This window comes from Hoplias malabaricus, chromosome 4, assembly GCF_029633855.1.
Source record: "Hoplias malabaricus isolate fHopMal1 chromosome 4, fHopMal1.hap1, whole genome shotgun sequence".
In the NCBI taxonomy this organism is placed as follows: Eukaryota; Metazoa; Chordata; class Actinopteri; order Characiformes; family Erythrinidae; genus Hoplias; species Hoplias malabaricus.
The window spans coordinates 28,577,348-28,604,674 of NC_089803.1; the positions used below are offsets into that span (position 1 = coordinate 28,577,348).

At 39.1% G+C, this 27,327-nt stretch overlaps 1 protein-coding gene across 1 annotated transcript in view; it reads left to right on the plus strand.

The window, feature by feature from the left end:
• Positions 1-15,673: 15,673 nt before the first annotated feature.
• The window catches only part of ldlrad3 (low density lipoprotein receptor class A domain containing 3), a 60,672-nt gene continuing 49,018 nt past the window's right edge, over positions 15,674-27,327 (plus strand). The window contains exon 1 of the mRNA XM_066668817.1: positions 15,674-15,962. Within this exon, the coding sequence (XP_066524914.1) occupies positions 15,911-15,962 (52 nt within the window). The 5' untranslated portion in view covers positions 15,674-15,910. The remainder of the gene's footprint in view (positions 15,963-27,327) is intronic.

Below are 27,327 nucleotides of genomic sequence, written 5' to 3' on the forward strand. Positions count from 1 at the left end.
TGTGTGTGTGAGAAAGAGAGAGAGAGAGAGAGACAGAGAGACAGAGAGAGAGAGAGAGAGAGAGAGAGAGAGAGAGAGAGAGAGAGAGTACAGCATTTGTAAAGGGAGGAGACTGTGCATTGTACGATAAGCCACCCACAGTAGCTTCCCAGGCTGCTTTGCGGTGCTGGGGGCCCACATTTTGCAGAGTAACGAGCTGGTAATTCCTCACAGCACGATCAAAGGCCTTCACTCCAAATGAGCCCTTTATCCCACCCCCCCTCCTCGCTTATGCCCTTCACCCCATTCCCCACCCACCTTCCTCTTCCTCCACTTCTTCTTCCTCCCTCATTCCTTTCCCACTCAAGCACTCTCCATAATCCCCCCAGCGACAATGCTCATTATTTCACACCCTGGGGGAGCTCCACAGCACTGAGCCACTGCAAGAAACTGCCCCCCGCTGATCCGGGGTCAGTCCTGTGGCTCATTTGAAGAAGTGAATGTTTTTTGGACCTGTCAGCCAAACCAGTGCAGTCTATTCTCTTTCCCTTCCTTCTCCCACTCTCTGCATCCTGCTGGCAAGCACAAAGGAGCAAACTTAAATCAGTACGTGACCGTTAGCCTATGTCTCCTCTTCATTATACTCACTAGTGAAAAAATTTGAATCAATGTTTTTATAATGTGTAAACACTGAATAAGTAATGGTAAATCTGAATATCTGAATATTTATAGACATGCTAAATTGACATAGGATATTTATATGACATAAAAGTCATTGTATTGACAAGGGGCCTTGACCTACAGTGACAGATACTTGTCTGACAGATATATATATATATATATATATATATATATATATATATATATATATATATATATATATATATATATATATATATATATATATATATATATATTATCCTTACTAAACATTACTACATGAACAAGAATGTGACTTTTGTTTCTTTGTAACTGCTTCATGTTGATCAGGGTTGCATTTGGACTGGAGCCTGCCAGGAATCACTGGGTGCACAGCAGGAACACACACTAGACAGGGTGCCAGCTCAGCACAGTTCATCACACACTCACAACTGTGGATAATTTTGAAAAGAATATCCAGAGGAAACCCAAAGGACACTGAGATAAAACACCTTGCGGCTCATCACAGACAGACACTGGAGGGGATTAAATGCATGCCCCCAAGCTCACAATGTGGAACGTTTTAATTTTAGATTTATAAAATTTTCCAAATATACTTCTCTGTTTGTGTGAATATAAATCTTCACATACAACGCTCCAGTAAAAATGGAAGATGTGGTAAAGTATTGCTTGGTTAGAAATAGTTCTACTCAAATCTATTTCTACTTCTGTTTCTATGTTCATAATATATATCTTTGAACCATTATTACATTTTTATGATGAACAATTTACATTTAGCAGACCTGTCAGGCAAAAGAGGTGAAAATACGTTGGCTCTTCATCTTCAGCAATTTTTGAAGTTTCAAATGTAGTGGAAGTAGTAGATGATCCCAAAATGCCAGAAAAATTAGTACAGAATAGAAATTCAGTAAAATGTTATTGAGAATGATGGGTATTTCAAGAGATAACTAAATCTCAAGACACATAATTTAAGTTTTTTTAAATATTCACAGTACATTAGCATTTTAAAGTAATTTGTTATTCCCCAAATACTTTTATGTATAACCTTGTTGATGGTCGCTGTCCAATCAAAAACATGTATCTCTATTTTTATCATCAGCTGTCCTTCACATTGTGTGAAAATTTCAAGAATGAACCAGTAGAAATGCTCCAGAATTGCTTGAAATAAAGTATTTTTACATTGGTTTCCACTAAAATTTAGCTTTTCATTGAAATAAATTTTTATTTCATACACTGTAATCATGCAGTACATTGCAATGCATTTAACAACACCATTCTGATTTATTCAATTACAGGGTTTATTATTATTCTGATATAAATTCTAAGATCTGATGTCCACTCTTAACAACGTGCTGTATAATTTACATTGACTGTAGCAACCTTTTAATATGTATATGTAAATTTGATGGATTTGATGTTTACACTGTAGGTTATGATTGTATATCCTCCAAAGGACACAGAGTAAAATGTCTTTCCTTTAGGAGTAAAGGAGATTATCAATTCTCCTGTAGAGTTGCTTTTTGGGAGACATTTGTTCTTTTTGGGGAGTGGCTGTGTAAAATGTTTGTCTTCTGAACAACAGAGTACTTGCTAAAAAAGTGACACACAGCAGTGTGGAGTGTTTGTGATGGCACAATGGCTTTTCTCCTGCATCAGCTTTCCTTTTTGTTGTTTTCAGTTTGATCTTTCACTGTCCTCAAGGTTATTAAATCTGTGACCTTGTGTGGCTCAGCAGGATTGAGCTTGGCTCTTCACTGCCAGCACTGAGAGCCACAGAGCGCTGAGGAAGGCAGACAGGAAGCAGGCTGACAGATTGAGGGAGAGAACGGCCTGCTGCAGGCCGGAAAACACACCTGCGGCATTAGACAGAAGCCTGGGGGCCTGCAAAACTGCCAGCCAGGCTGTCGGCCCATAAACCAGTGCTGGTGCATGCTGGGAAAGCTGATGATGCCTGGCCTTTACACCCTTCTCCTCTGTGTCCTTCCATATACCACACACACACTCTCTGCCCTTGTTTGCCTTTGCTAACCCACATAAGCATAGCTTCCACTGGGGAGTGGGGAGCATCCCACCCCCCTCCATTTTTCGAAGTCTGTTTTCAAAGTTAGTTAGAGGTTATGGGGAAAGTTGCTAATAGAGTAAGTGTGCATTTACTGCTTTACTGCACAGCTGTCATAATCTGACTGATAGATAGAATTATAGCAGACTAATGAAAATCCCTCCAGTAGAACCGTACCACTTAGGATTTCTATTATTAATACATTGTATTAACAGAGAGTTAGTTCCCCTTTTGCTGCACTTACAGCTTCAATATTCTGAAAAGGGTTTGAACTAGTTTTTGGAATGCTGATGTCATTCAGCAACAACTTTATTAAAGTCAGATATTGATAGTGGATTTTTTCTCATCCAATTCTTTTTGGCATAGAGCTCCATTACTCCAGAGAATGCAGCTTAAAAGTACATTAGGGAGGATTTGTACCTTTAACTGACACTTGCATTTGTTCAAGACAGATATGCAGCTACTCCTTGCCATCCCATTATTTTGGCAATGGCTTTCTATGGAGATTACAGACACTATTAAGCATTTGTTTGTAATTTTTTGAAAAATGTATAGAAATGCTCCAAAGTAATTCTAATAAATCTAGAATTTTCTTGCTGCATTAATTTCAGCAAACTTAACAACTGAAGATTTTTTTTAGAAAGTTACTATATTCCATTTTTAAACCTTGATGTTACACTGTTGAGCCACTATTCTGGGGGGTAGTATTACTAGCAGTAGCACTGGCCTATAACCTACATGTCAGGTTTCCACCCCTTTTTAAATTTAATTTCCATGTCTAATTCTGTCTCCGTGTTGGTTTTCGCTGTGTTTGTCTACTTAGCCATGTGCTTCTGTTCAGTCATGTGATCTCTTATCATGCCCCTTCCTTTGTGTCATGTGACATGCCTTCACATGTGTCTCTGGATTTGTTCTGTTTTAAAAGCCCAGTCTTTTGTCTTATTGTTTGTCAGCTTTTTTTTTTTTTCTGTGGCTTTGAGTTTTCTCCGTTGTTCCCTTTCCCTGGTTTATCACTTGTTCATTGCTACTCTCAGGTTTATGGTCTTAACCTGTTTGTCTCTCAGTTCCTAGTGTTTATCCTAGTTTATTGTGATTGTTTTATGGTTTCAGTTGTTATTAGTCCTTCTGTATTTCTAGCTTGTCTCTTTAGTTTCTTTTTAGTGGCTGTTTTAGTTTAATTTTTGTTTATTCCAGTCTTATTTTTATCTTTGTTTTTAAGTTTTATTTTAGATTTGTGTTCAATTTATTACTTTTTGTTTACCCTTTGTTTACTTCTGTGTAGTTGGGGCATATGGTACTAAGTCTTCTTCCTGGCCATGTTCAGTCTTAGCTCTGTTTAAATAAACATATCTGCGTATACCTCCATTCTTTCTTGTCCCTTACTAACACCCCCACCACCACACACAAACACGCACCCTATAAATGACACTACATACCTTTTAAATTTTATAATACCTAATACAGTGTTAAGGGCAGCATAGTGGTGCAGCAGGTAGTGTTGCAGTCACACAGCTCCAGGGACCTGGAGGTTGTGGGTTCAAGTCCCGCTCCGGGTGACTGTCTGTGAGGAGTTGGTGTGTTCTCCCAGTGTCCCGGTGGGTTTCCTACCACAGTCCAAAAATACACGTTGGTAGGTAGATTGGCAACTCAAAAAAACATCCATAGGTGTAAGTGTGTGAGCGAACATGTGAGTGTGTGTTCCTTCACTGCCTTCAGTCCGCTAGGCTCTGGACCCACCACAACCGTGAACTGGATTAGCGGTTACAGACAATGAATATATAATACAGTAGTGTTAATGCTATAGATTGACAGTTATACTACAGGGAATATTAAGAGATTAATGCAAAGAGACTCTGTGTACTGTACATAAGTAGTGAACAAACAAGACATTATACTTATGTACAGTACACAATTTTCTTATATATATAATCTGACCTGCAGTTGGTTGAATCAGTGAATCTGAAACCTTCAGATATAAGCAATCGGTAGGTGTTGAAGTAGAGAATTTCATTAATTAAAGTTTCTGTATACGTTTAGTGTGTATGAATGAGTGGGTTGCATCCATTACTGTGGTAAAGCTCTAAATTCATTAATGCCCGCCCCCATTTCTGAACCCAAATCTTTGCCCTTGGAGACACACACTGCAGAGGCATGGCCATATGGACAGAACACATGAATGAGTGATACTCTTCTGAGAAACTGATAATAACTGAGAGTTTATTAATAAGGACGCTATAAATCACATAATTTGTTGTAAGAGGGGTGTTAGCAGCAGTGTCAGGGGAATAGAGAGCAGAAAATTAACAAGCAGACAGGAAGGTGATAATGAAAAAAGAGACGGGACAGGTCACTTTTGGGAGCAGCTGGGCTTTGAAGGACAAGACTGCTCTCTCACTCTCACCCTTTCTTTCTATTAACTCTATGTGTTTGTGTTATTCAAGTCTCAAGTGCTTTAAACCCTGCCCTGTTCTAGTCATGTGGCCTATCCCCCATGTCCAGGTATCCTTTGTTGTCCTTATATACACACACCCCAGTGCTTGTTTTAGTCTTTTATCTGGTCTTGCTTGTCATGTGCATGTTTCCCTTTGTAGATGTGCTCTCTGGTTAAGGATTTGACACTTAAGTTATAGTTAAATAAATACTTATGTCTGCATGTAAATCCAACCTGTCTTACTCCTACTGCCTGACAGGACATAATGTGTCATTCATGCAAAACACACCCAGCCACTAACTGTTAGTGAGTGATTGAGTGAGTGGGTGAGTTAAAATTCAGTTCAATTAGATGATTTGCATTTAAAAATAATCATTCGTTCATTGTCTGTAACCACCTATCCAGTTCAGGGTGACGGTGGGCCCAGAGCCTACCCAGAATCACTGGGCACCAGGGGGGAACTCCTGGTACTTACACCTATGGACACCTTTGAGGAGCCAATCCACATACCAACTTTTTTTTTTCATGGGAGGAAACCAGGGCACTTGGAGGAAACCAGAGCCCTTGGAGGAAACCCACATGGACACTGAGAGAACACACCAATCTCCTCAAAGAGAGTCACCCAGAGTAGGGTTCTAACCCACAAGCCTCCATGGATATTGTGCCAATGATAATCTCTATAGAAAAGCATGAACTGAAATGGCACATAAACCTAAAGTCACTACACTCAATGCCAAATGTCAGCAAGTAAAATGTTGGATTTAAGCTTGGACCAGGGCCTATATTATATTATATGTTATTATATGTGTGCATGAGATGCGCTAATAACAGAGGGAGGGAGTTAATGAGGGTGCTCTGTGGAGTGTGAGTGAGAGGAGCTGATGGGTGTGAGAGTTGGATGGATGTGAGGGTGTTTCAGTTCTCTCGAAGGCTGCTGAACTGCAATACAGCTGCTGCTGAGTAGTGTTCACCGAAGTGTCCTTAAACACAAACAGATAAGCAGACGTGCCCTCTGAGCGGCCTCTACAGCACCGAGAGCTGAAGAGAGAAATGGGAGAGAGAGAGAGAGTAAGAGAGAGAGAGAGCCTGACAGATTAATAACTGTCATATGCCAAGAATTCATCAACTTATCATCCTACTTTTCTCTGTCACATACCATCGTTTTCTCTTTCTCCCACTCATCTCCCTCTCTTCTCTTTTTTAGACTCTCACTAATAAATTCATGATGTTTACAAAAAGCAAAGTTCAGTTACGCCACCACATTTGAGCTGAAATGACTGACAAGGTTATATCAAAGTCACAAATGGCTCACAGCTTTTCCTTCTCTCTCTCTCTCTCTGCCCCCCCTCCCACCACCACACACACACACACACACACACACAATCATTCTTGCTTTTCAAGCTGTCCTCTATCAGGTCATTTCAGGCCTCCCAGCCCTTCTTTCCATATCCTCCAAAAGTTGGCTGCTAATAGGGCTTCTGCACTGATTAAGTCAATAGCAACCTTGATATTATGGTTTAATGTGTGCTAATGGGCCAGTGTGCTGGCCAGTGCTTACATTAAATGCATTTGTCACTTCCGAAAAGGCTAATTAGGCCCTAAAGGCTTTCTGTTTATAGATGGTCATCATTATTTAATGGGACATAATGACGCTGAGCATGTCAGTCTTTGTTGAGGGCTCCATTTACATCAGAACACCTCCCATTAGTGTCAGAAAGCATGGGATATGTTCTGGATACCATTAGCCTGCACTTAATGTGAGTGCATTTATTAACATATTAACATATGTTAAGGATATTTCCAGCGTTCTGTCGCAATGCAGTTATGCCAGGCTTTAGTGAGATAAATAGCAAATAAATATTTGCATTTTTCAACCTATTCTTTATCTGCTTTGTTTTGTAGTTTGTGGCTAAATACCTCAGGAAATATTCTGATATATTTTCTCCTTATCAAAAAAGACACAAAAACCCAGACTTTGAGAACATTTTCAGCCTAATTCTTATTATGTGAATCTGTAGCGTATGGTTGATTACCAAGGACAAGGGTTTAGATGTGTTTACCCATGCTAAAATAAGGACTGAAGAATGTTCTGTCACACACCTTTAATAAAAGCCACAGACTTTCATTTAGAAATTATCACTGACAAATGTAATAAAGGAAGTCAATGGGAAGGTGCTGGAGCATAATTTTAATGGTGTAATACAAAGTAACATAGGCGAATATGAGAAACTGGGCAACTCTAAATTTAATATCAAGCACTGAGATGCAGATTAGTGATGTGTAAAACCTTGTGTTACCTCACCTGCACCAGACAGCCAAGTCTGTGGAATTTAAATACACATCTCAGCAAAGAATGCTTTCACTAATATGCTAATTTGAGCTGTATGTTCGTGCATATGCATTTATGCAAATACAAATCCTTGGGTCTCACTTTAAATTTTTACATACCTGCTGCTCTTCCTGTGCTGTACCTAGACATGGCTGCCTGCTAAATAAATATATGAATAAATGTCATTGCAAACGCACTGTTCATAAAAACAAAGGCACCCAGATTTTAATATTGTGGCTCCTTCTCAAATACCAGGTTTTCATGTTCTATCTTACCTTTTTCATTTCAGTTTTGTTTGTGCAGAGCTCTTTTTCACAACACTTATCAAGCCAAAGTCATTTTACACCCAGGCCCTGCTGAGAAAGCCAACAGCATCATTGGCAAGAAAAGGCTCTCTGGGGTATGATAATAAAGAAACCTCAAAATAAGCCAAGACTCAGAAAGGAATTCATCCCATTCTGGCTGAAACCAGATATCGACCTAACAGGCTGTAGATTAATAGTAATGAAGCAGATTTTCATGTTAATATAAGAGAATATATTTTCATGTGGACAAGGGTTTAAGTTATGAGATGCTTTCACCTGTGGAAAACAATGGAACAGAGGAAGGCCATATTTACAGAACAGTTTCCAGAAATCTTAGATCTCCATGCTTTTTATCTGTTTTAGTTTGTACAAAACTCTTCAAAGCAGACAGTCTGTTGTCAGTTTGGTGCTTTTTGAAATAACCCAGAAATAGAGTGGAAGTATGTGGAAGTGTCATAAAGGCATATTCAAATATGTGCTAATATTATTTTGGGTAACTTTAAATAAAGTAAAAAATAAAATAAGCTTTAAAAAATAAAGACACTTGTAATACTATGTAATATTTTTTACAAGTTAATTCTTGTCATGCACTCTGAATGGTTGAGAGGTGTTCTAAAGTGTACTTTATTTTGCGATAACAGCGTGGTTTTTTTCACAACCACTGTACCAGTCCGCTGAACTCAGTTGCTAATAACTGTCTACGCTGCAGCTCAGCTGTCATTATGAAGTTTAGCTTCAGTTCATGTTTCACACCAATAAACTCTCTTCAGTTTACTTCAAGAATACTAATACCAATAAAAATCACGTACCAATTATATTCAATCACTGTTATTAACACGTTTAACTCTTAAATTTAACTTGAAATAAATGAATTAATAAAATTAAACTAAATTAAAAATAAATTAAACCCACAACCTCCAGGTCCCTGGAGCTGTGTGACTGTGACACTACCTGCTGCACCACCGTGCCACCCTTCAATGAATTAATATATATACATAATATATACATATATTAATAAGAATATTTAAAAGACGATGCCAGGTCAAAAACACGAAAACAGGAAAAATGAAGACAGAGAAACGAATCCCAGTGGAGAGAAAGCCCATCAGAGATTCAGTTGCTGTAACCGAACTTAGCATTCGTGAGGATCATTTTTTAGCTGCACATTCAGGGCGTTTCAATTCATTCCCCATTCCTTACATAGTGCACGGACATTACATGCAAGTCATGACTGTGGGTTTAGCACAAAATGTTTAAAATTAAGTCATGCAAATGTGGTTCAGTATGAACATATGTTATTTTAGAAGTATAATGCATTATGGCTGGTTACCACATATGGTGCACTACAAAGGCAACATGTGAAAAGTTAGAGAAAAATTGGAATGAAAATGAAAATGAATTTAAGAATATTAAACTCAAAATAGACGATTACACACAGAAGTATTCTGTTTACAAACCTGTTTTTATAACTCTCAATATTAATGACAGTTTTCTCAATTACAAAATGTGATTTATTGGTTATAGATTCTGTTTTTTGGTTCATACGCCATACGAGGTCATGTGTTATTATGAAATATCAGAATGGCTGTGATGCGGCGCAAACACCAGCCGAAGGCGGGTGCTGTAGTCCATCTCAGCCGTGTTGTTATTTCATGATAACACACAACCTGGAGTGTTCTATGGCTTAAATGAAGGATTATAGGTTAACATGCTAATTTATCAGTGTTTGAGGAAGAAAACAATATACTTCCAGAAACAAACAAAAAAATTCTTAAATTTATGTAAAGGGATTTGTAACTCGAACACAAATTAATTTTGGAGGAATTACTTTGGGCCAAACAGTCTTACAGCATATCAAGCATATCAAAAATTAAGATAAAAGCTTTTGAATTCACTATCAGTGATTTCTGTGACAGTAAAATCTAGTATTTAACTGTTTTTCAGTGTAGTATGTTTGGTCAGCTTTGTGTGTGTGTGTGTGTGTATGTGTGAGAGATTTCATTTTTTAAAGGGCTGCACAGGGCTTGTGTCCTCTCTGTGCAGGCTCTGTCTAAACACCAGCACCTGTTCATCACCTCAGCACACCTGCTCCCGGTTCCAGATCATCAGTCAATGTCCACATCTACTCACTGCACTGTTACCTTGTGGGAACACTTACCTTACTGTAGTACTGACTGAACCTTCCCTTTTTAGCTGGAACCTTCCCGCTTTTATATTTTTTAGCTGGAATATTCTGGTTTGGTTGTTTGCTTTTTTTTTGTATTTGTATTATTTATCTGTTCAGACTGTGATATAGGCCCTGTGTGTGTACTGTTATTGTTATGTGTGTACAGCTAATAAGCTTTTGCCTGATCACCAGCTTGGGCTGTAGCTCAACCGAAAAGTGTTTAGCTCTTCTTACCAGCAGCCACATAATTTCTATTGCTCCAATCCTACAGCAACACTCTAAGATTGCTGTGGCCGTTTATGATTCGATCAGCAACCAGCTACCCAAACCACTGTATCACTAGCTCTTCACAGGGGTCATTAGGTAGGCACTGCCCCTCATCAGTGTTTTGCTGAACGATACCTCCAGAAGGCTCAAGAGTGAAGTCTGGCGTCCCAGTCCCAGTCCCCCCCGACCCCGCCAAGCTAGCTTTGCAGTCTTACCTTACCCTTAAGTATCAACAACCGTAAATCCACACTGGCCTCCTTGGTGACTAGGGCTGTACCTAGCCCCACTGGCACTGTTAATGTATGCTCAGTGCCACCAGTTCCATGTGATCTTTACATTCTACCTCACCAACAACCACAACAGCACCTCTACAGTGCATTTCCCCAACTAGTCTGTGTTCTCATTATCCACACCCACTGACTAGACCTTTCAGCTGTTTCTAATTACTCCTTTACAGCTGCCCTTAGTTTCCAGCCCCTGATGGCCAAAATGCACAAGCAGGGATGTGGCAGACTAGGCTACAAATCCCCCAAACACATATCTCCACCAGTCTAACACGTGCCTGCCACCAACGTTCCTTCACCTCAGCCGCCAAGTAATTATTTATGGTCTGAGAAATTACTACAAAACTGTAAAATGGACACAAGACAGAAGCCTACTGCAGAAGATCTAATAGTGTACCATAGAGGTTATGAATTATTATAAGGATAAGATATGAAAGCAGACGTTCTAGAGACAAGAGGTTATGAAAACTCATCGCTAGTATCAAATAGGAAACATATGAGTCAGGGCTATGCACTTAAGCTGTGGACTTTCATCAAAATTCCAGTTGATTGCATCAGTATATCACTGTCAGCATAAGACTTTATGAGTCATTACATGCATTATGAGGAGTTCTAATTGCAATTAATTGAGTTGCTCAAGCTAACCATAAAATATTGTCAGGATTTACATACTGTATTCTCCTGTGACTTTGCCTGTGTTTTAATAAAGATCTAAGCACAGGGCAGCACAGTGGCACAGCTGGTAGTGACACAATCACGAGAAGGGACCTGGAGGTTGTGGGTTTGAGTCCTGCTCTGGGTGACTGTGAGGAGTTTGGTGTGTTCTCCCCATGTACATGTGGGTTTCACAGTTACCATTCAATGAAGGAACTAGGCACAATAACCCTAGAAGAACTGCAGACAGCAGGTCCACTTCTATTTCTCCTAGGGATTTCTGGGGGACTTTTATTAAGTCTCCTGAGCCAATAACAAGCAGCAATTTAGCAAAAAGATGTTCCTTTGAGTTTGTTAATTTTGTGTTGTAAACAGTATTTTCTGATCCTCACTGTGGACAAACATAAATATTTATTGCTAGACATGTTCAAAAGTCTCCAAGGTCCAGTCTCATTTTGTTACAGCTTTGAATCATGGTTTTCCTGGAGTGTAGTGTGTGAATATTCAGAGAAAATAAAACTCAAAGGCACTTGGTGTATGAGCTCATTCTTTTTTAAAGAATATTTTCATTCACCTTTATTTAAACTCGAAGTCCATTGAAGGTGCCCCTCATTTACAATGTAGCCTGAGGTAATACATAAAATGAATTACTGTCTACTGCGGAAACTTGAACCCGCACCTTTTCTGCAAAATGTGAGTCACTCTGTGAATAAGTTAAAGTGACACTTACAGAAAAGAATGAAATATTTTTCTTGTTATAGCCGTGTCGGTACAGCATGGTCCTTCAGATGCCGGAGAATCCAAATAGACCGATCAAGAGCAAAGTGATTCTTTTTATTTATTTATTTACTTATATTTTGCTCTTATTCAGAACCCTGCAACCTCACCACATTACTTTTAAAAGCCCTCTTTATACATGGAGGCCTGTACCCATTCAAGGAGCAAGCCACAAAAAAGGGTAGACTTCTGAATGGAGGAGATTTATGACATCAGGTCATGGCTTGATAAGGCTGCTGATGCTGAATTCCTTCAGAAAGTCAGAGGTGTCTGTGACTGCTCCAGATCGAGCGCCTGGGGGTGTGCTGCGTTATCAAAAAAAAGCTTATAAGATTCCAGGCTGTTTGAGGTCACACAGCTGCATTAGGAGATTAAATACAACATATTTTTTTGAGGTTTTGGGGGTTGTTAATAAAATAAAACACATTTTATTTAAAGGAATTGTGTTTTAGATCGTGCATTGCATGTGACTAATTATATTCCACTGTAATATGGTGTATGACAGGCTCAAATGCTATATTAGCATAGTGGTGTTTTAAGAGCATATATTTATTGTAAGTATTAACCTCTTAATCATTACACTGGCTGCTGCATGGTAAGGACTGAACAAAAAGATGAATGCAATAATGCCAAAAATAGTATTTCTCAGGTTTGTGCCATAATGCTCAGTCACTTAAAAGACATATGCAGTACTGGTGTGTAGTATTTATTGAGTCATTCTTGGAAAACAGAATCACACTTATTACCTCTCTTGATCAACTGTATTTGCTCTGTCTTCAGACAGATAAGCCATTTGTGGTTGCTATAAAGACAAAAATAGTCTTACACCTAAATTTACCGTATAACAGTATTCAGTGTGGCTGGCTGAATGAATATGCAATTAGTCCCTGCCTCACAAGCTGACAGGATTGTTTTTAAATTTTTATTTGTTTGTGTGTTTGTTTGTTTGTTTATAAGATTTGTAATATATGAAACCCGTGTGGTGCAGCAGGTAGTGTCACTATCACACAGCTCCAGGGACCTGGAAGTTGTGGGTTCAAGTCCCGCTCCGGGTGACTGTCTGTGAGGAGTCGGTTGTGTTCTCCCTGTGTCAGCGTGGGTTTCCTCCGGGTGCTCCGGTTTTCTCCCACTGCCCCATGTTGGAAGGTGCGTTGTCGACTCAAAAGTGTCCGTAGGTGTGAGTGAATGTGTGATTGTGTGTGTCACCCTGTGAAGGATTGGTGCCCCCTCCAGGGTGTGTTCCTGCCTTGTACCCAGTGATTCAGGGTAGGCTCCGACCCCACCGCGTTTATAGACTATGAATGAATGTATGAAACCCTGTCGTTTCATTCATCATGTCTTGTAGAATATACAAACACAGCATGGAAAGATGGTAATAAGCTTTACAAATTGATTTTCATCAGAGGATGTTTTAAAACATTAATTTTCCTGTGAATAACATAAATACTGCGTGCTAACATGGTTTTGTAACATAAACATAACATAAATGTAGATGCTCATTCTTGCTCAGGAATTCTTCTTTAATTGGGTGTTGTTTCTGTTACAGCTGGGAATCATGTGAAGACAGGAACATCAACCCATACAAGAAGAGTTCCCAAGCAAGACTCCTTACAATTAATTACCTTTTAACCTAATCCAGCCTTAAGCTTTATGCTATCATTAAATACTCATTCTTAATGAAAGGGGTCTTCTACTGCACTCATAAAGCATTTCAGAGTGGGATTTCTGATTTATTATATGTTCTTATGTGTAAGACAATAAAAGAGGAATCTGATATGTGGTGTATATTGGTTCCAGGACCCCTCTGCTGATATCAAAGTGCCCAGGAATGATACCGGGTAAAATCTGAATATCTATTTTCCTATTTCTGTATACTGATTGACTGTGTGTCGACCTGTAAAATACTGGCTCCCCTCCAGGGTGTGTTCCTACCTTGCGCCCAGTGATTCCAGGTAGGTTCCAGACCCACCGCAACCCTGAACTGGTTAAGCGGTAACAGACAATGAATGAATGAATGAATGAATGTATGTATACTTGTTGGATGGCATGGTGGGGCAGCAGGTAGTGCCACAGTCACACAGTCCCAGAGACCTGGAGGTTGTGGGTTTGAGCCCTCCTCCAGGTGACTGTCTGTGAGGAGTTTGTTGTGCTGTCCCTGTGTCCGCGTGGGTTTACTCCGGGGTCTCCGGTTTCCTCCCATGGTCCAAAAACACAAATTGGTAGATGTCCATAGATGTGAGTGAATATGTGAGTGTGTGTCTCCTTGCAAAGAACTAGCGCCCCCTTCAAGGTGTGATCCTGCCTTGCACTCAGTGATTCAGGGTAGGCTCCGGACCCACCGCGACCCTGAACTGAATAAGCGCTTACAGACAATGAATTAATTAATATATACTTATCATTTAGGAAGAATGATGAAATAAGTGCATGTTCAATGCAGTAGTAGTGAACAAACGAGATGTGAGGCAAACAGTGAGTACTGGAGGGAGACTGAGAAGCAGTGAAATGACAGGAAGCTACAGCAGAGTTTGCACACCACTTCTTTCAAGTGGATTCAGCTTAGTTTTTAGAACGCAGCAAATTCAAGTTTAGCTTTTTGGAACTTTCTGGATTTCCTTAAGTGGTTGGTTGAATATGAGAATGCAGAAACCTTTTATATGGAGGGGTGTATTTAATGTGTCCTTCACCACAAACTTTGTGCAAGTTCAGAAGATTAACTTTAAACATGCATAAAATGGTGCACTACAACACATTCCAGTCCACTGTGAATACACTTTCTTTTAATATATAATTATGAAATTACATCTGTGCATTCATATGTGAATCCATTTAAAATATAATTCTTGACATGGACGTATTCATGGGAAATTCTCTAAAGGTAGTATGTATACATTGTAGTTGATTCCCTTGACATTCACCTTTTTTCAGCACTGCGAAATATCAAGAATACTTGAAAGTCTCATATTCAACAGAAAATTTCTTCATCTGAATTTTCTCACAAAAATCATGTTGTTCTGCACTTTCAATAATAATATGATATTGTTTGACAAGGCCATTCTGAAAGTACTAGTTGGTTAACTATTATAGACTGAAAAATAAATTAAAAATTTAATCCTTTTAGGAATATAATTTAAAGTATATTCTTCTCTTCACGCTAGTAATGGTACTAGTTAACCACTTTTTATGTGTTTGCTAATAATGTAACAAACTCTAATTTAAAAACCTGTTACTTCTAGCCCTTTATTCATATAAGCCATTGTCAGAAGAGACCCTGGGATAAAATAATGCTCCTCAGTTAGCTTGAGACATCTTGAATTAATGCTTGAAAATGATAAAAAATAAATTTTTATATATATATATATATATATAATTTTTTTTTTTTTTTACTAAACCAATAACCTTTAAAGCTGTTTATAATCCTAAGTGCATGTTTCCATTACTCCAGAGCTGCTGTAAATAATCTGTAGTGTGCACATCTCTGGTCCTATTCTTATTTTTCCCGGCACTAGTCTCCGCCTCTCTCTGTGTGAACCTGATACTCACTACAGATCATGGCGTTTTATTTTTTTACCCACCCATTTTCGGACAAACCCCGCCTTCTTGAATAGGGTTGGCTCGTAATACCTACTACTTGCTCTACGATTGGCTGATAGTGTTCGGTCCTTCACTGTGATTGGCTAGTAGATTCCCACTTTTGAGGCTTGGTTGGTCAGTAGTTTGTTTTCACTCTGATGAACTGTCCGTTGTTAACTAAGCCGCCGGGGCGGGGCTTGACGGAAAACGGGTGAGGAATAAACGCCACTCCACACACTGCTGTCCCAGTGAAAGAGCCCAGCCTCCCTCCCTCTGGAAGTCAGAAAACTTTACCCTGCAGGGGAAAGAAAAAAGAAACCGTGCACGGCAGAGACATTCAGGGGGAACAGAGGAACTTTAAAAGTCACCCCGGTGGTCTGCCCGCAGCGGGGTGAAGCGGTGGGGGCAGGCCGGAGAAAGAGTGAAGGATGTGGGTCTGGTACCTCCTGCTCGGTTCGGGGACGGGCTCCAGCTCGGTCGGTAAGTAAACACGCTAACATTTAGTGTCCCATGTCCACCCAGGCCCGCAGTTTAGTGCTGTGTTTTAAAGTAGCTGGCTTTTTGGTGGCTGCTAAGATGTAAAAGTGGTGTCTGTGAACGTCCTGAAGGGCACTGAGTGCTAACTTTGTAGCCTGAACCAACAGCACTGATGTGTCGGTAACGGTTTGAACTCAGGACGCTTAACCCAAGCTGTGTCCAAAATCTCACTCTGCTGTACTGCACTAATGAATGCACCTCTAACGGTGATGTGCTGTTGTTGGTGCAGGACGGCTACTGTGCTGTTATGGAGGCAGTCGTAGTTTCCTAGGTCTATTTAAAACGCCTCTAACTTTTTTTCCGTTTGTTGTGGAGGTAACTGAAAGGCTTCCAGACGCGTGAGAGTTTGGTGGATCTCTTAGGGGGCCTTTTACGTGACGTCGCTCACTCTTAAGAGGCAGTGTGAGGAGGGGGCTCAGTTTAGGGACGAGTTTGTTTGTTTCTCTTCACAAGTTTAGTTTAAGCTTTTATGGGCTTAGGTTAAATGACGTGGCTTCAATCTATTAAAGTCTTAGGATGCTTATTTAAAGACATTGTATTCTTACTAACTCCCCTCTTTCAGCCCCGTTGCGTGCTGTTTTGTTTCCATAGTCTGGGACTTCTTTGGTTGACCTGCACTGATGAAGCAACAGATGGCTGTTTCCTTCCAGGTAGTGCTGATAAGACACGTCCCACCTGTCTTTGAAGGTTTCTGTAGTAGAATAGACTTTTAAAGTAACTGCGACTGTCAAAATCCATTTAAACCACAGCTTTGATTCATGCATTATGCTCTGCCACTCAGGTGCTGATGCTGGAGCTCAGATTGGCAGTTTAGTTAAGATTCTTGCATCTGCAAAGCAGTAGTCAGTTATATCGTTGCCATTCAAGATATTTTCAATCATGCATGATATGAATAATTTATGTTTCAGAAACTTTGAAGAGGAAATGTAGCAACAGAAGCCATAATTAAACTTGCAGTTGGATATTGTTCTTTAAAGGGAACCTGGACTGTTAAACTTTAATGTAAGCCTCAGTATGGAGTTCAGTGTCCAGTACTATTTAATTTAGTTTATCAACCAAGGAAAATTGCGGCACGGTGGTGCAGCAGGTAGGTGTCGCAGTCACACAGCTCCAGGGACCTGAAGGTTATGGGTTCGATTCCTGCTCCGGGTGACTGTCTGTGAGGAGTTTGGTGTGTTCGCCCTGTGTCATTGTGGGTTTCCTCCGTGTGCTCCGGTTTCCTCCCATAGTCCAAAAACACACGTTGGTAGGTGGATTGGCGACTCAAAAGTGACTGTAGGTGTGTGTGTGTTGCCCTGTGAAGGACTGGTGCCCCCTCCAGGGTGTATTCCCACCTTGCGCCCGATGATTCCAGGTAGGCTCTGAACCCACTGCGACCCTGAATTGGATAAGCGCTTACAGATAATGAATGAATGAATGAATCATGTAGCCTTTCCATTCAAGAGAAAATCTGCAACCACCATATATCACAATGCCACAGTTGGTCCACACTGCTATAGGGATTTGCACCAGTTTTCCCTCACATTAAAAAAAATGCTCAAGAATATATACTTTTTTTGCCTCACTTAAATAATATTTATGTTTTAAAAGAGACACTTCATTTTGATATATGCGTAGTATTGTAATTGTTTCATCATGCTCGTTATTTTAAGGCCTACAACTTTTCACAGTCAAGGTTCCCTTTAATTGCTGACATTATCCTTAATATACTCAGTAAATCATATTGTGACATACTGTGCGGTAATTTATCACCATCATGGTTAATGTCATTGTATTTCCACCCCAGCTTCACAATGTGTTCATCTATACAATCTAAAATGATTTTAGTCTTTTTCTTTCTTTTTAAACAATTAGCATGAAGCAGAGCAGAAGCTGTTCTGACTTGATGAGAGTTGTGTGTCAAAATGTCTTTGTGTGTCTGTTCAAGGTCATTTGCACACCACAGCTGGTTAATCCTGAGATCATTTAGTGGCTATATGCAGAGTTATGTCAAAGTTAATGTCACCAAAGAGATCAGTGTGTTCTAGACTTGCTGTATTTATTGTAGTAACATGGAGAATCAGCGAACACCATCAGTGGTGTGCCATGCTTTGCTGAATGCTCTGGCAGCAAAGTGTAGCCCTGAGCCTCATGCCTTGTTGGATTTTGCATGCCATTGTTGTATAAATAAGAAAGGCACGATGCAGATATTTTAAACTGCAAATTGGCGATGTCTAGTTTTAGCACCCATGATTAAATTGCATGTTTTCTTGATTTTCATTCTCTTCAGGAAATGTATGTGGGGTTTTATGCACATTTTTGTGCATGCTGTCTATAATATGCACTACACTGTGCCATAGCTCCATAAACAGGAGTTGTTTTAAAATGTGCAGAAGGGTGTGTTTGGTATCACTTAGAAACAAACAATGAAGCATGTAATTTGACCACAAATACCCAAAGGCTATAGACATTAATGTAATTCCACTGCTGTGATTAAAACTATTGAATGAGACACTTTGATATATCAGGATTCAAACAAAGATTTGAAGACTTGTGTAATCTATATGCGGAGAACAATCTGAATTTCATCAATAAATATAACACATTCTATATGTGTGCATCACCATATCATTTTTACAAATATTACACTGTGTATAACACTATACGGCACAAGGATGATTGAAGTGAATGTAGCATGAGACTGTGTAACGCTATTCTTGGCCCCCAGTTACAGTCAACCCTGGATTCCCTACAGTTTAACTGTGGAATTGAACGGAGAGGAATCATATTGGTTTTGACCAACAGAATTGGGCAGTGATATCCAAAACTGCTTTTCTGACTGCACAAAATATCCACATGTTTTGCTCTGCCACATCTTCGCCTCTGAGATATTTCCCTTAACAGCAGAGCTGTTTGCCAAGTCGTGTGATTCAAGAACACAAAGAGTGCTGTATTCTGGTAAAGCAGATATTGGAGGAGATGCTTTCTGTTATTTTTGTGGGATGCAATTTCCGTTTGTTCAGAAGAAGGCACTGAACTATTCCAATAGCTTTTACAAGATGGGGATATTCTTACGCCCCTTCTCTAAATTAGATATAAGCTGGTGCCCAAGAAGTCTTATTTTGTGTACTGATATTTCGAGAGATTTTTCTGGCATACAGCCAAATCTTTATTATTTTTTAAAAACCATATATACTTCTCATTATTATATTCGTCAAAAGAGCTTCATGTTTCCAATTTCCCATTTCAAGGATCAGTAACAATGGTATGAGCCTAGTTCACAAAGGCTGGAATTTTCAATCTCTCTGTGCTTATATTTGGTAGGTTGATTTTTTTTTTTTTCCATCAAGTGGAGAGATCAAATAACTGATTGAAGCACTTTGACTTTTATCAGATGGCAGCCTTGAGGTAATATGATCATGTTTCCGTTCAGTATCTCCACTGCACTCTGAGATTGGTCATTGGGTTCATAGATGACCATTGAAACAAATGTAGTTTTATGGATACACTTTCTTTTCATAATATCACCACGAGGCTGGTCCCAATAGTAAATTTTCTGGTCAATATATTGCTCCAGAAATAATAATGCGCTGCATTACATTTTTGCTACTTTTAAGGCCATTTTATGCACCTCATATAATGATAATATAATAGCATAAAAATACAATTGCACTGAATAATGAGAAAACTAGTTGTTAAGAATATTCAGACGTTGGTATTAGAATATAAAAATGTTTAAATATTTAAAAGAATTAAAACATTGTTTTAAGCAAATCCACATAACACACTACTGCCAAATGAATTCAGGGTGTACATTTGTGTTGAGGAGTTTTTCCTTTGCTTGTCACAGGGAAGATTTTATAGAGATTATTTTGATTGAATCAGGCGTACATCAGTCTTTATTTTGTAAATGGTCCTTTTGTTCTTGTGCCCGGTTTGAACTGTAAAGCATTCAGTTGCACATGAATTCATATGATTGCTTATCAGTCAGTCATCAGTTACTGAGAGTGAATGTGGAAAACATTCAGTGTGTACTGTATTCTTTGTATGTCTTGAACAAATGATATCACATAGGGATGACAACACTGTTGTGACAGTGACAGCAACCCTTCTACAAGTCTACCTTCTGTCCGGAAAATAATATACCTAGAGAAACACTGAATATGAAACACATATTGGGTGTAAATTGTCAGGCAATATCTAATAGAAAACTTGCTATTTTTATTGTATTCATGCTGGTTGTTTTTGCTGTAGCATTGTACAGTCTGTAATTGGACATGCATATCATTCAAATGGTCCCTACTTAGCAATGTTCATCACATGAAGCTATGCAGTCAGTTTTAAGATAAATGCCCTAGCAATGCTATGGATTCCATCATAACTAAATGTAAGTGTTATATTACATGTGAATTTTATTTATTTAGTTATAGGCATAGCAAAATCAATTAGTATAGTACTTTTATTATTCAACTAGGACAGGGGTGCCCAACTCCAGTCCTGGAGGGCCGGTATCCAGCAAAGTTTGGTGATTGCTCTGCTAAAACACACCCCTTAAACCTGGCAATTAACAGATGAGTTGACTCAGGTGTGTGTGAGCAGAGGTATAACCAAAATTTGCTGGATACCGGCCCTCCAGGAATGGAGTTGGGCACCCCTGGACTAGGAGGTTATAACAGGTACTCAATTAGTGGATTACTCATGCCAATCCCTACTGTAAATGAAACCTATTCATAGTCTAACAAACTGTACAGAGTTTCTCTCAATGAAACAAACAAATAATCTTCAGGACATTTATAGATGTTTTAATTGCGGAACCTGTGTTAAGTGGTTTTATATGTCTGTACACTTGACTGCTTGTTGACGGGTTGCTGTTGCCGACATTCTCTGACGGGTCCCGCTGACTGCGTTAATAAAGAGGTTGTGCGTTCTCAAGGTAAGTATTGTATTTGCTGTGAACTGCACCACAGCAACCAGCTTCTTTTCTCAAAGGTCTCCACCTCTACTCTATAATGAATGATATCCGCAGAGCAAAAAATAAATGAGTGCTCCTATGAAAGATGAAAAGAGGCAATAAAATCTTCATTCAGCTCCTCAATTAAACCCCAATCGATGTGCAGTGTAGCCTGAACTACTGTGATGTATATTAATGTGTCATTGATGTGTTTTGCATGAATCCATGGAGGCAATGGCAAACAAGAGGCGATTAAAGCAGAGATCTAAAGCTAGAAAAAGTATTCCTATTGAGTTTGTATCGACTGAGTCGGCAATGTGATTCAGGCCTAAAAGGGCAGACCTTTAAGGATGCCAGATGAGTAGGGCTTGAGCCTGTTCTGAAATCGACCCAGGGCTGTGGAGCCCTCCCTAATTGCCTGATGCTGACTTGACTCTGTGCAGGTACTCCACACACTCTCTGTTGAGAACACCACCTTTCATGTGAGTTTGCTGACTTTGCCCCATGGGTTTGAGTTCAGATTTTTGTTTGCTCCAGTAACTGGCAAGGTTAAAGTGGGAATAGGCAACATTCAATAAATGCAGCCTCTGGCGGTTAAGTAGGTAAACCACAATAGCACAGCAATGTTTGTTGAGCAACCTCCCAGTTCTGCTCATGAACACAGTGCAGTGTCCTTGAATGTATGATGGGCAGCAGTGTTCAATTAGCATTGGCTAGCATTACTTCATTTTCAAGAAATGAGGTAAGGGTGTCCAAACAATGTTTTTAAATTGGCCTGTATTTCAATTTTAATTAAAAATGATTTCAATAGTATACATTGCCCAAAGTAAAATATACAAAGGCTTGCACTTTTTTGACTAAAGCTTTAGTTTAAAATATGGCTAATCACTGTCCTCTGACATTTTCAAGTGTGGTCCTTGCGGTCATTTTTGTAAACACAACCTATATGACCAACTATAACGTGTCACACACAAGCTATATGGACACATGCTACCCAGCTAACCATGATGACATGATCTATGAATACATGGATATTATACGGCTAATGATGACTTCTTTGTGATAATATAGTGAGCTGACTGATGTTCCTCACAGCGGAACTGGGCTCCTGGCTCATACCATGTTTAATAAATATTTACTAAATTGCAAGCAGTAAATTTATAGCCAATGCTAAAATATGGGTAATATGTTGTTTTCTGATGATGGCAAACAATCTAAATAACTCCAGTCTAACTGATCATCCACCGTCTCTTATAGTCAGGGTTTTATATGTTGCTTAATGAGCAATATTTCTATATCACTGCTCCTCAGAGAAAGTCTTGAGACTCCATTTTCCCAATTTGTTTTTTTTTATTTTGACATATGTTGCAATATTTCTCTTTGGTGTGACAGTATTTAATCATAAATAAACAAAACAATACTCTCAGGAGCTCAGAATAAAGTTTAACATGGGAATTTATTTACATTCATCTGCATTAAGAGTTAAAAATGCTTTTACTTTCAACAAAAAAAGATACTATTGTGGATATACATTTTTTCTGCTGACAATGAAGATTTGACTGAGGTCTTTCTGAATACTTCCACTACTTTAAAAGTAGTCTTCCACATGCTCAGTGAAGTTACACAGTCTGTTAAGGACAGTCACTTTAAAGAGTTGAAGAAACAGAGATGGTTGTGAATCACTGCAAAGGGCAGAAAACTGTACACAGGGTACTTGGACCAGTTGGAGCCAGTTGTGCAGATTCACAGCAGGGCTTCATTTTTCTCTGTGTGTGTGAGATATTTGAACAAGACTACGCACCAGGATAGAGTTCCTCCTTTACTCTCTCAGGAGCCTGAGGAAAATGCACACGACTCCAAACTATGTGACCCTGAATGCTCATGGTATTGACTTTGCTGTCAATTTTAGGGGTTCCACGAATGAGCCTCAGTTCTAAGAGGGGCTCTCTTTTGGCAGCTTTGTCTCTTGGATGAATCTTTTGTTGTTGTTTTGACATAATGAAAGAACATTTCATGAACTTCAGCATTTCTCGGCAGCAACTCAGTCCACAGGCTGTGCATGCAGATTGAGTCCAGCTGTGTGTGTCAGCCTCATAAAAAGATGAAGAGGGAGGGCAATGTGGATGGGAGGGATGCATGAGGTTTTCTGCATTTTGAATTTGAATGAGGACGGTTCTTTGATCGATTTTTAAAGTTGTTTTCTTATGAAAGTTATAAGCAACAAAAAATATTTACCCTAAACTTGCAGTGTGCATGCCAATTTAGTGCACTGCAAAATTACTTGGATATTTTTATTGTTGGTGCACAACTGACTATGTATTTTCTCTATTGTGGGGAGATTGTTCAATCAATTTGCAAATGTTATGCGCAATAAAGAAATGTCGGCAGAAATAAATGCAAATTGAATTGTGTTTCCATCAACTACTTTACTAATGAACTTTAGATGACGTAAGCTCTCGTGTTCAGGGGCGGCATAGAAACATGAGATGGAGAGATCTGATCAGAATCTATTTACAGCTGTTGTGCTTCTGTTTTGTTTTTGTTGTATAGAATGCGTTCTTAGCATTTATTTACTTTTACTATGTAAATATTATGTTATCTCTGACTTTTGCTCAGTGCTGTAGATGTGGACAATAATCTACATGTGCACTACAATATGAAGCTTGTCTGGTGAAAACAGAGTGGTTGTGAAGTGTAGATAGGAGAGAAGAGGAAGGAGACTCGAGGGGCAGTCTGTTAAAATCTTGCAGGTACGCGCTGCACCACGTGCACAATAGGTATGGACGTGCTGAAAAGTCATAGTTTATTAAAATAATAAGATTTTCATCGTTCTTTTGCACATTTGCGCTTTAGCCATATTGTAACTTATCCACCTCGTCTGAGGGTAAATATCTTTTTTTTTTTTTTTTTTTGAGATATTTGGGTGTTTTTATGAATTTTGAGCCTTATTCATTATGGCTTTTTATGCGCATTTTCTTATTTTCATAACATATTTTCATAAAAATGTGGTGGATGGAAAACCAGCTAATGTTAGGTTTATGTCTAACAGGGAAAATGTATATTATTTACATGAGCTAAAGCTCAAACACATTCAAACCACACTTATAAAACACATTGAGGGAATATCATGAATAAGAGTCCCATAATGGTAGTTTTTATAATGTTTTTATGCATAAAGCATCACATATAATGTCAAAGGTTTAGGAAATGCTGCACTAAAGGTGCTATTAGACATGATTTCTTAGGAAATACACTCTCTTGAATAAACGTAATGTTCATGAGAGCCAGCCTAAGTCTGTCTGTTAATAGTTTTGCCGCTGAGATTTTTGCATAGTTTAATCCAAAACTCATGCGTTTCAGGAATGACGACCATCCTCGAGATTAAATGACACCATCCACCAGAAGACCAGTATTGCGTGTGTCATGTATCATACATTCCTCTGTAACACTTCTTTACCTTTTAGGTCTTATTCTGGCCATAATTTTCCCTAATTTACTGCCAAATTCATTATGGGTGTTACATTTTCTGTTCATAATATCACCACTAGGCTGGGCACAATAGTCATTTTTCTAGTCAATATATTGTTACAATGATCATAATAGTAGTAAATTATACTTTTGCCACTTTTTAAGACTCTTTGTAATGGAAAAATTAGGAAAACGGAAAATGTTAAAAATACTCCGAAATTGGGTTTGGAATATAAACATGTTTATAAATATTTTAAATAACTAAAACATAAATAAACAACAATTTTATGCAACTGATATAATGATAATATAATAGCATAATAAAAAATGTTTATAGAAAAAAATGTATAGAGCAACAAACAATGAGAAAACTAGTTGTTAAAAATATTCAAATGTTGGAATTAGAAAATAAAAATGTTTAAATGTTTTGAAAAATTAAAGCACTGTTTTCAATCAAATCCACATAACACAATACTGCCAAATGTACGTTTGTGTTGAGATACGAGGAGTTTTTCCTTTGCTTGTCACAGGAAAGATGATATAGAGATTACTGTGATTGAATCAGACATACATGAGTCTTTATTTTGTAAATGGTCCTTTTGTTCTTGTGCCCGGTGTGAACTGTAAAGCATTCAGTTGCACATGAATTCATATGAGGGCGGCACAATGGTGCAGCAGTTAGTGTCGCAGTCACACAGCTCCCGCTCTGAGTGACTGTCTGTGAGGAGTTTGGTGTGTTCTCCCTGTGTCCGCGCGGGTTTCCTCTGGGAAACACACATTGGTATGTGGAGTGTGTTTACAGATAACGAATTAATGAATTCATATGATTAGTTGTCACTCAGCCATCAGTTGCTGAGAGTGTGTTCAGTGTGTACTGTATTTCTTGACAAAGTATATCACATAGGCATAACAGCACTACAGTGACAGCAACCCTTCCAGGAGTCTACCTTCTGTCCTGAAAACAAGGAAGTACAACAACAAAAATACCTGGAGGAAACATTGAATATGAAACACATGCTGATGTAGGCCAAATACATGCCGGGATGTGCATGGGGAGCATTCAAATGCGGGGCCTGTGTGCTTGACTGGCTCACAGCCTCAGTGCATTGGGAGCGAGTATCCGTTCCATTCATGTTATGCTAGCAGGTTACTTTTAAGATTTTTGTTGCATCCTTTGGGTAAAAGTGTAAGAGCCAGCTGTTCTGTTAACCACTTCTGTCAGGACTGAGTTTGGGATGGGGTGGTGGCCATCTTTACTCAGCTGCTGTAAACAGTTTCTTTCTGCCGGGGGGGCGGGGGTAGGGGGGAGTCCAGATTGTTCATTTATCTCCATTGCCCTGTAAAAGGTTTTTTACTGAAAGTTACCCGTGCTGTTGAACTTCTCTCCCTTTTTCTCCTCTCTTGTATTTATCATTTGTCTTCAGGGAAGTGCGTCAACACTCCACATATTGTGTGTGTGTGAGTGGGGAGTGGAGTGTGCCAGAAAAGCTGGGCCTCCTGCTGTCGCTCTGATCAGCGCTCATTTGCTTTGTTGTGTCACACCACATGTGGACGTGCAGAAGCTATTTCAGACTCTATTCATGCACTATAGAGAGAGAGAGAGGTGAGGTAAACAAGCGGATTAAATCTTGCAGAGTTATCAAATGATTTAAATAGCATAAGCAACTTTTGCTAAATATTCACCAGTGTGGCTTAGAAATAATTTCTATTGCCGGACATAATAAGGTCAAATATGTGGATGAATCAGGCCCTCATATCTGATCGACTCTATGTATCCAAATGTGGTTTTGTTTCATCTAATAAAAATGCAAATTGTCCCTTGTTTGATTAATTTCCACCCTCATTTTTTAATCACTATGTACCAGCAGATACCACAGTATCTCAGAGCAGAGGTAATTACCATTAATTAAATATTAGAATACAATAATGGTTGGTTCTTGCATATAAGGGGTTTGGTTGTTCTTGTAATAGTTCAGATTGAATGAAGTCACATTCCTGCATTTTGTACTTACACAACTTTTAGTTGACGCTCTTATCCAGAGCAACTTACACAAGTGATTTGCTGCCCACTCAGAAAATGTATTCCTGGCTAAAACACACTTGAGGTAAGATACTGCCAGAAACAAGAGTCAGTGGTGAAATCAAGATATAGCCTAATGACAAACAACACAGGAATACTTCATAAGTGCCCTATAGGATATCTTAAAGCATGTATTTTTGGTGACAATTAGTACTTGAAGTGGAAATTTTCTATTGTAATGCTCCGCTCGGCTCTACTCTGAATTTCTGGTACCTAGAAGTCTCTGCTCACTCATGGTTCCAAGCGAACTGAACAGGGCCCAGCACAAACTAGCTGGTCTCCACATTACAGTAATGATAATGTTTGTTTTATTCGACTCACAATGGCAGCTTGTAAAATTATGCTGAGTTCTTTTGGAGATGCACAAAAGCTCCTCTGATTTGTGGACGATGAAACACTCCAGCGAAAGCCGGATGGAGCAACAAGAAAAAAAAACTACACTGATATTGTTAGTACTGGGGTGCACCTAAACACATTACCGCCACTGTTGCTGTGGTTTCCAAAGCCCACAGGTCATGCTAGAGACAGAGTCATGCGATGTAATTGGCTTCATTTTGGTGGGTGGGGGCATGGAACAAAAGTGTTAAGTCGAGTAGAGTAGGTACTAGGTACCATGTAGTGGGAAAGCACCATAAGTGCATATCGAGTTTGGACCATTGCTATCAGACAGGGAAGAGGCCACTGCATTTTTGGTTTCATAGACAAGCATCGGCTTGAAAAACTAATGTGGATACTGACAAAACAGAAGTGAAGAGTAGCAGAGTGATATGGGGGAGCACAAGAAGACAGAAAAGATGACATGCTGCTGCAGCCTGATGACTTGCAATGAA